The 9,808-nt window shown below is 34.1% G+C and overlaps 1 protein-coding gene across 1 annotated transcript; it reads left to right on the forward strand.

Annotated features, from left to right (window-relative positions):
• Nucleotides 1–8,214: 8,214 nt before the first annotated feature.
• Nucleotides 8,215–9,261, forward strand: LOC144856225 (uncharacterized). Its single transcript, XM_078714176.1, has one exon. The coding sequence runs from the start codon at nt 8,215–8,217 to the stop codon at nt 9,259–9,261; it is 1,047 nt and encodes a 348-aa protein (XP_078570302.1).
• The last annotated feature ends 547 nt before the right edge of the window (nt 9,262–9,808 follow it).

Raw genomic sequence — 9,808 nt, forward strand, 5'->3', positions numbered from 1 at the left:
TTCCATAATTATAGCCGCATGGTAAAAAAGTGTGTAATATTGAAAAAACGAGAATAAACTTACGAGCACGAGTTGATATGTACATAGGTGTCACACAATGTACACAGTCTTTATCTCTCGGAAAGAGTCCTCTTCTCTGGAAAAATTCAAGGTAGTCATCTCGGCTATTGAAACGATGGTTTCCAATCGCTGGCAGCATGATAGTAAGTAATTTGTAGATTTCGATGTAAAGTTCGCAAGATAAATTAGGAAAATGGTGAATACTCTGAAAACTAACTCCATTTTATACTATTTTGCAGTCACCAACAAATGCTAAGTTCGTTTTCATACTCTTATTTTATCGGCGTGCGCAAACAACTTGGTAAATCGTACATTCTTTCGCGCAAAACAAAGCGTTTGATGCGGCGCGCTCAAAGTAACAACACCTATTGTTTCGTCCCACCAAAGGTGATATTTTTGCGGTGCCCACAAAAGCAACACATAAAACAATATAATTTTTAATAGATATCAGTTTCCATCTCAATTTTTATATGGATATAGAAAATACAATATTACATAGAATGTACAAGAAATTGTTTTCAAAAACACACATGTTATGTGTTGGAAAAATGTGTATAACAAACTAACGTAAAAACTTATAATTATAAGCAATCTAGTATTGGAGGCGTAAAGGTTTGTTTATTATTCGATTAATTTTTACTTGTGTTATGTTCATCTCTACATTTTTGTTAACCAGGAATATCTGGTCTCTTTAACCAGTTTATTGTCATCACTGATTGACCAGGATATCTGGTCTCTTTAACCAGTTTATTGTCATCACTGATTGACCAGGATATCTGGTCAAGTGATACCAGTTTATTGTCATCACTGATTGACCAGGATATCTGGTCAAGTGATACCAGTTTATTGTCATCACTGATTGACCAGGATATCTGGTCAAGTGATACCAGTTTATTGTCATCACTGATTGACCAGGATATCTGGTCAAGTGATACCAGGATTTATTGTCATAATTAATTAATACGTTTCTGGTCGAATTTGATCAGGTTGTTTTTAAAGTGCAGTCTAGGCCCAACAAATATTTGTCTCCTTGTCGGTTTTTTATAGTGATATAAACATCACCTAAGTTGATAAGCCATACAGTAGCATTATTATATTGTAACACAGGCAAAATGAGAATTCCGTAGTCCCATAATCTTACCTAAAATAAAGTTACATTTACTTGTTCTTGTTTTCTTCAAGTCGTCGTCATTGATGATTCCTTTGACAATGAGTGAGAGAGACCAGCAATATATGATTCAACATAATTATGTTTATTTATTACACTTGTATATTTATTTATTTTCATTTTACTTTTTAATAATATTGAATAATTACACAAGGTAACAAAAACCAATACGATTTATAGATTATTGTCGAGAAGGACTTCAGTGTAAATATAGATAAAAACGTGTAAAGAACTTCGGGGAACGGTGTAGTATATATATATTTTAATTATTTTTAGGAATTTGTACATAGAAGACTCTAAATCTTATAAAATTATAGGATCTATGTACACATTGCTAAAAAAAAGTATAGGGCGTTGATTCATGACTCATTGGCTAGATAATGGACAAAGCTTTCTATTTACGTCTCCATTGTTGTTACGCACCTATAGTATACGGCTTCCATTGTTTTCATTGGGACTGCCTGGCCAAGTCTCTAGCATCGTGTTACATAGGCCTAATATAACATAGTTAAAATTAAATATAAACAAAATAATATATGGATTACGTACTTGAAATAACATATTATTTATTGGTTCTTATATTTTTTCTAAGTCGCACACGCATTACATAGGCTTAATATAACAGTTAAAATTAGTAAACAAAATAATATATGGAGGTTGATACTTGAAATAACGTATTTATATTGCTTCTTATATTCTTTCTATAGTTTGATTCTACAATAGCCTCAAGTTACAACTCTGCAATGAAATATTAAATACATTGTAAATGTATACATAAAATGACTGTACAAAAACACAATATAATTAAAATGTTCAAATATATATTTGCACATAAAAAGTGTAGGCCTAAAAAAATACACTGTACACTAATTTATCTCCCCCGTAGCTAAAGTGGAACATTCGAAACGTCACCAGTCTGTTCTGGGTCAACTGTTAGTTAAATACAATCCACGATTTAATACACAATGCACCCCTATTTTTTCGAATGGAATAACCCTATAAAAAAGCCCGGTACCTAAAATGCCCGTGATCCGTGTTTGCGCCTATCATCTAATTCACATCGCACAATTTTTGTTTAGCGTCTTTCATTTTTGTAATATGTATGTATTTATAACAAAATCAATGGCCGTAAAATAGTTCCAGATATTATTCTTGATACAGTTTTTATTTTAATAATTTGTACTTTTATCATTATACTTGCCTATGTAAAGTATACCACATATTAAGGCAGAAAAAAAGATTAAACTGCTAGCTAGTCTATATTGTTTTGACTCTTGTAAACAGGGTGTGTAGAAAGCGACGACCTCGAATTGGACGACCCCAACGACCCGGGCGACCTCGAATTGGACGACCTAGAATTGGACGACCCATAACACGAAACCGACGACCCCTAGCCTAGCCTAGCCTAGCCTAGGCGTTAGGCCTAAGTGTGGTATAACATCCCGAAGCCGAACATAGCCAAAGATCTTTAAACCATACCTTATATAATACTCGCAAGCAAGCAATTGATTGAAAAAATACAGAAATATCGCCATTTGATACTGAATGTGTCGAAACGAACAAACGAACAGATATGGAACGCCAAGAGTGCATCATTAAAACTGCATTCGACTCAATTAGCACACGAAATATCATAAACATGGCAAACCAGGTCAAAACGGCCCCTTTTTCAGCGGCGGGTAAGGTTTGCTCAGTGGATTGGTCATTGGTTGGTCATTGGTATTTCGACAAACATATTAAAAAGAAATTAAAAAGAAATAAATATTATACATTACATGGTTAAACCATGGACGTATAATTACATCTCGTCTTCTTATAACGAACACTATAGGCCTACCAAGCAGCAGCGTGTTGCGAACATGTGCATGGGGAGGGGTGTGTAGAAAGCGACGACCTCGAATTGGACGACCCCAACGACCCGGGCGACCTCGAATTGAACGACCTAGAATTGGACGACCCATAACACGAAACCGAAGACCCCTATAGCCTAGCCTAGGCCTTATAGCGTGGTATAACATCCCAAAGCCGAACATAGCCAAAGATCTTTAAACCATACCTTATTTAATACTCGCAAGCAAGCAATTGATTGAAAAAATACAGAAATATCGCAATTTGATACTGAATGTGTCGACACGAACAAACGAACAGATATCGAACGCCAAGAGTGCATCATTAAAACTACATTCGGCTCGATTAGCACACGAAATATCATAAACATGGCAACCCAGGTCAAAACGGCCCCTTTTTCAGCGGCGGGTAAGGTTTGACCGTATACAATGCATATGTGAAATGTAAAGCATTCTTATGGCCCTCCCCATGCACATGTTCGCAACACGCTGCTGCTTGGTAGGCCTATAGTGTTCGTTATAAGAAGACGAGATGTAATTATACGTCCATGGTTTAACCATGTAATGTATAATATTTATTTATTTTTAATTTCTTTTTAATATGTTTGTCGAAATACCAATGACCAACCAATGACCGTACCAATCCACTGAGCAAACCTTACCCGCCGCTGAAAAAGGGGCCGTTTTGACCTGGTTTGCCATGTTTATGATATTTCGTGTGCTAATTGAGTCGAATGCAGTTTTAATGATGCACTCTTGGCGTTCCATATCTGTTCGTTTGTTCGTTTCGACACATTCAGTATCAAATGGCGATATTTCTGTATTTTTTCAATCAATTGCTTGCTTGCGAGTATTATATAAGGTATGGTTTAAAGATCTTTGGCTATGTTCGGCTTCGGGATGTTATACCACACTTAGGCCTAACGCCTAGGCTAGGCTAGGCTAGGCTAGGCTAGGGGTCGTCGGTTTCGTGTTATGGGTCGTCCAATTCTAGGTCGTCCAATTCGAGGTCGCCCGGGTCGTTGGGGTCGTCCAATTCGAGGTCGTCGCTTTCTACACACCCCTTGTAAACATGACCCGCAGTGCTGATTTCGCCATTTCCCCCCTATTAACTGAATAGTATTTATTGCATTGTTTTGAATACAAAAACATGACAAATATTATAAATGTTTTTGAATTGAATTATTTTTTGGAATATTTTTTGTAAGTGTGGTTCGTCTCACAAAAACTGACAGGCCTATGTAGTTACAATCTCGGGATACAGAGTTGAAGATAAGAAAATTTAAAATTATCAGACAAGACAATTTGATAGCTCTAAACTAATATTTTAACATCTATATTATTATTAAATCAAAAGGCAAGTTATTGAAATAATGACAATACTGTGGGTATCAGAGGATTGATCTCAATGTAGATACAAAAAAAATAACCAAAAAAACTAAATTAAAATGGTAAAGTTTAAAGAGCCAGCATCAGAAACAACAGAAACATTTATATTATAATATATGGTATAACTTCAAATAAAAATTGAAAATGAAAAAAGGCCCACAGAAGAATAGATAGTTTACTAGGGAAGATTAAATATTTACCTTTTATATTTCAGAAGAGAATGTGTGGACCTACTACTACACCAGAAGCTATTGGTATAAATCATTGTTAAATGAAGACACTGGTTTTTTGAAAATGGAATTTGAAAGGCTGAGGTATGTTTTTTTTATTTTATTTCAAATCCAAGAGATTAACCTTCAAGAAAACACTTCAAGATATTATTTTGAGAAAAATTACTTTCAAACTTTTTTATAAGATTATGAAATCATAAATATTACATTTAACAGGCCCATTTTCATGAAATATAATGATGAAATTAAATTATTTCCATCAACCGTCATTTTCATAAAATAATGTAATAATTCATTATTTTTTACATTTTAACAGGGACGACTTACGATCCGCTCTGTACAACCATGATTTGCAAACAATTAAACAACTTTGTAGGACTCATCCAAATCTTCTGAATTCTATTAATCAGGTATATAAAAAAGATATATTTTCATAATATTAATATTATTATTAACAAAAAGAAATCTTTTCATGAAAGTTTACATAATGAATTACAATTCTTTTGCAATATCACATTGATCATATAACCTCCATGTACTGATCAACCACATTAGGCTAAAAATAATAATATAATAAATAAATCAAAACTTAGCACAATCTAAATGAAACACATCAAGATTCTGTGAAAAATATTACAATATGAGAAAAAAAAGTAAGCATACAGGGTATTATTAACAAAATTCAAAGTTGATTAAAACAAACCAAATAAATAGAAATAATAACTATAGTTTTTATGATTCAAAGTAATATGGTATTACATAAATAACAGAGTTGTGAATATCTCAGTAGTGAATATCCTATTTTAAAAATAGTGACTTGTCTTATACAGTATAGTTCATCAGTAACGTTGCAAAATGAGGTAATGTACATGGATTTGCTAATGTAATACGCTAACATTCTATAGATCTTCTGTGGTAAACCAATCTGTTTTGTTCTCATTTATCAATAATGACAATTAGGTTTATTTACCACATTATTTAGGAGTAATTGTTGTTTGTATAAACTAATTTCACATAATGTCTGTTATATCATTATTTATAAACTTAATGATTATGATTCCTTTCCAGGAAGGGAACACTCCATTACATGAATATCTGAGGCAGGACCCTACCTTAGAAATAGTGACTTGTCTCATACAGCATGGTTCCTCAGTAACGTTGCCAAATAAGGTAATGTACAGGGATTTGCTAGTGTAATAGGCTAACATTCTATAGATCTGCTGCAGTAAACCATTCTATTTTGTTCTCATTTATCAATTAATGACATTTAGGATTATTTATCACATTATTTAGCAGTAATTGTTGTTGTTTGTCTTGACAAAAAAAAACTAATTTCACATAATGTCTGTTATATCATTATTTATAAACTTATAAAATGATTATGATTCCTTTCCAAGAAGGGAACACTCCATTACATGAATATCTGAGGTTTAACAATGCTTCCTTAGAAATAGTGACTTTTTTCATACAGCATGGTTCCTCAGTAACATTGCAAAATAAGGTAATGTACAGGGATTTGCTAGTGTAATAGGCTAACATTCTATAAATCTTCTGTGGTAAACCAATCTGTTTTGTTCTCATTTATCAATAATGACAATTAGGATTATTTACCACATTATTTAGCAGTAATTGTTGTTTGTATTGACAAAAAAAAACCAATTTCACATAATGTCTGTTATCAGTATTTATAAACTTCATGATTATGATTCCTTTCCAGAAAGGGGACACTCCATTACATGGATATCTGAGGAATGGATACACTACCTTAGAAATAGTGACTTACCTCCTACAGCATGGTTCCTCAGTAACATTGCAAAATAAGGTAATGTACAGGGATTTGCTAGTGTAATAGGCTAACATTCTATAGATCTTCTGTGGTAAACCAATCTGTTTTGTTCTCATTTATCAATAATGACAATTAGGATTATTTACCACATTATTTAGCAGTAATTGTTGTTTGTATTGACAAAAAAAAAACAATTTCACATAATGTCTGTTATCAGTATTTATAAACTTCATGATTATGATTCCTTTCCAGAAAGGGGACACTCCATTACATGAATATCTGAGGAATGGATACACTACCTTAGCAATAGTGACTTACCTCCTACAGCATGGTTCCTCAGTAACATTGCAAAATAAGGTAATGTACAGGGATTTGCTAGTGTAATACGCTAACATTCTATAGATCTTCTGTGGTAAACCAATCTGTTTTGTTCTCATTTATCAATAATGACAATTAGGATTTACCACATTATTTAGCAGTAATTGTTGTTTGTATTGACAAAAAAAAACCAATTTCACATAATGTCTGTTATCAGTATTTATAAACTTCATGATTATGATTCCTTTCCAGGATGGCAACACTCCATTACATGAATATCTCAGGTTTGGATTAGCTAGCGTAGAAATAGTGACATTTCTCATACAGCATGGTTCCTCAGTAATATTGGAAAATAAGGTAATGTACAGGGATTTTTAATTTGTAATTTTTCAAAATTTTCTGTCTTTGTAAAGCGCATTGAGGCTTTCAGCATAATGCGCTATATCAAGTACCAGTTATTATTATTATTATTAATAGGCTAACATTCTATAGATCTGCTTTGGTAAACCAATCTGTTTTGTACTCATTTATCAATAATGACATTTAGGATTATTTACCACATTATTTAGAAGTAATTGTTGTTTGTATTGACAAAAAAAAAAACAATTTCACATGTCTGTTATCAGTATTTATAAACTTCATGATTATGATTCCTTTCCAGGATGGCAACATTCCATTAAATCAATATCTGAGTAATGAATTTAGTACTACCTACTATAGGTCAACCGGCTCAGCTACAGTGATTAAGTTCACTTAGGTTGACCCTGGTCTCCCCAATTTCATTTTTTTTGTTAAGTATATACTGAAATAGACCGAATAAATAATGAAATGAAATTAATGAAATGAAATAGTGACGTATCTCATACAGCATGGTTCCTCAGTAACATTGCAAAATAAGGTAATGTACAGGGATTTGCTAGTGTAATAGGCTAACATTCTATAGATCTGCTGTAGTAAACCATTCTATTTTGTTCTCATTTATCAATAATGACAATTAGGATTATTTTCCACATTTTTTAGCAGTAATTGTTGTTTGTATTGACAAAAAAAACCAATTGCACATAATGTCTGTTATATCATTATTTATAAACTTCATGATTATGATTCCTTTCCAGGAAGGGAACGCTCCATTACATGAATATCTGAGGAATATACACCCTACCTTATGTCTTGGAAAAATTTCATTTAGCTTCGATTTTATATAGATGACAAAATTTCGTTTTTGTAAAAGCTAAAACGGAGTACTTACTCTGACGTTTCGATCTCTATCAGAGATCATTCTCAAATGACTGCGGAATGTTAATGCAGCTTGGTCATGTTTGACGTCATCTGTTGATGACGTCGTACGCCTCCGGTTGTAGATTGGAGGTTGTGCGGGGCTCGGCCAGGTGATGTGTCTATCAAATCATTGTACAAATGCGAGAGTTCATCCCCACAGGTACAGTAAATACATTTAACACACATCTTAACAACATCGATATAACGGACAACATCAAATTCACCACAGAATCCATGACAAACAACACAATACCTTTCCTAGACATGCTCATCACACTCAATGACAACGGAACAGTTACCACCTCAGTCTATCGGAAGCCCACCCACACAGACCAATATTTACATTTCAACTCACATCATCCTCTCGAACACAAACTGGGGCTTATAAACACGCTTGTGGACAGAGCTGAGAAGGTAGTGGGAGATATGGATTTGAGGAAAGTTGAGATGGATAACATCAAGAAAGCGTTACATAACTGTCAGTATCCAGAGTGGTCCTTCCAGAGAGTTATGGAAAACCGAAAAAGAAAAAAGAACAAAGGACACGAACCACAGAAGGAAAAGATCAAGATGAGAGGTAGCATAGGAATCCCCTATGTAAAAGGAATGGCAGAAAGAATACGACGCACTCTCTCCTATCACAATGTCGGAACCTATTTCCTACCACAAAATAAAATCAAGAATAGCCTCGTCCACCCAAAAGATAAAATCGAGAAGATGGATACATGTGGAGTAATCTACGAAGTCACCTGCCACAACTGTCCACAAGTTTACATTGGGGAAACAGGGAGGGCATTACAAACACGAATTAATGATCACAAAAAAGATGTTACAACAAACACGGGGGGAGTAATGACTAGGGCTTCCAAAACATCCACATCATCGATCATACACAAATCTGCCATTACAGAACATGTCATAAAACACAATCACGTACCGAACTGGGAGGCTACCATCTTAACCAAAGAGCCTAAACGCAAAGACAGACAGATTAGAGAATCATTACATATAAGGAGAAATAAAGAGAAGACCATGAACCGGGACACTGGAGCCCACGAACTCTCGCATTTGTACAATGATTTGATAGACACATCACCTGGCCGAGCCCCGCACAACCTCCAATCTACAACCGGAGGCGTACGACGTCATCAACAGATGACGTCAAACATGACCAAGCTGCATTAACATTCCGCAGTCATTTGAGAATGATCTCTGATAGAGATCGCAACGTCAGAGTAAGTACTCCGTTTTAGCTTTTACAAAAACGAAATTTTGTCATCTACCTTATGTCTGTTATCAGTATTTATAAACTTCATGATTATGATTCCTTTCCAGAATGGCAACACACCATTACATGAATATCTCAGGAATGAATTAGCTACCTTAGAAATAGTAACTTGCCTCCTACAGCATGGTTCCTCAGTAACATTGCAAAATGAGGTAATGTACAGGGATTTGCTAGTGTAATAGACTAGCATTCTATAGATCTGCTGTTGTAAACCATTCTATTTTGTTCTCATTTATCAATAATGACATTTAGGTTTATTTACCAAATTATTTAGCAGTAATTGTTGTTTGTATTGGTGCATCTGCAGCATTGCGAAATAAGATAATGTACAAAGAATTGTCAGGACAATCTCTAGACCTGCTGTGGTAAATCATTCTAGCTTTGTTTCTCCATTGTCAGTGATGACAATTTAGAATTTTTACTAGATTGTTTAGCAGTAATTTT

This window comes from Antedon bifida, chromosome 11 (genome assembly GCF_963402885.1).
Source record: "Antedon bifida chromosome 11, ecAntBifi1.1, whole genome shotgun sequence".
NCBI classification, from domain to species: Eukaryota; Metazoa; Echinodermata; class Crinoidea; order Comatulida; family Antedonidae; genus Antedon; species Antedon bifida.

Coding starts and splice junctions, on each gene's coding strand:
- LOC144856225 (XM_078714176.1), top strand. CDS start 8,215: ATGCGAGAGTTCATCCCCACAGGTACAGTAAATACATTTAACACACAT.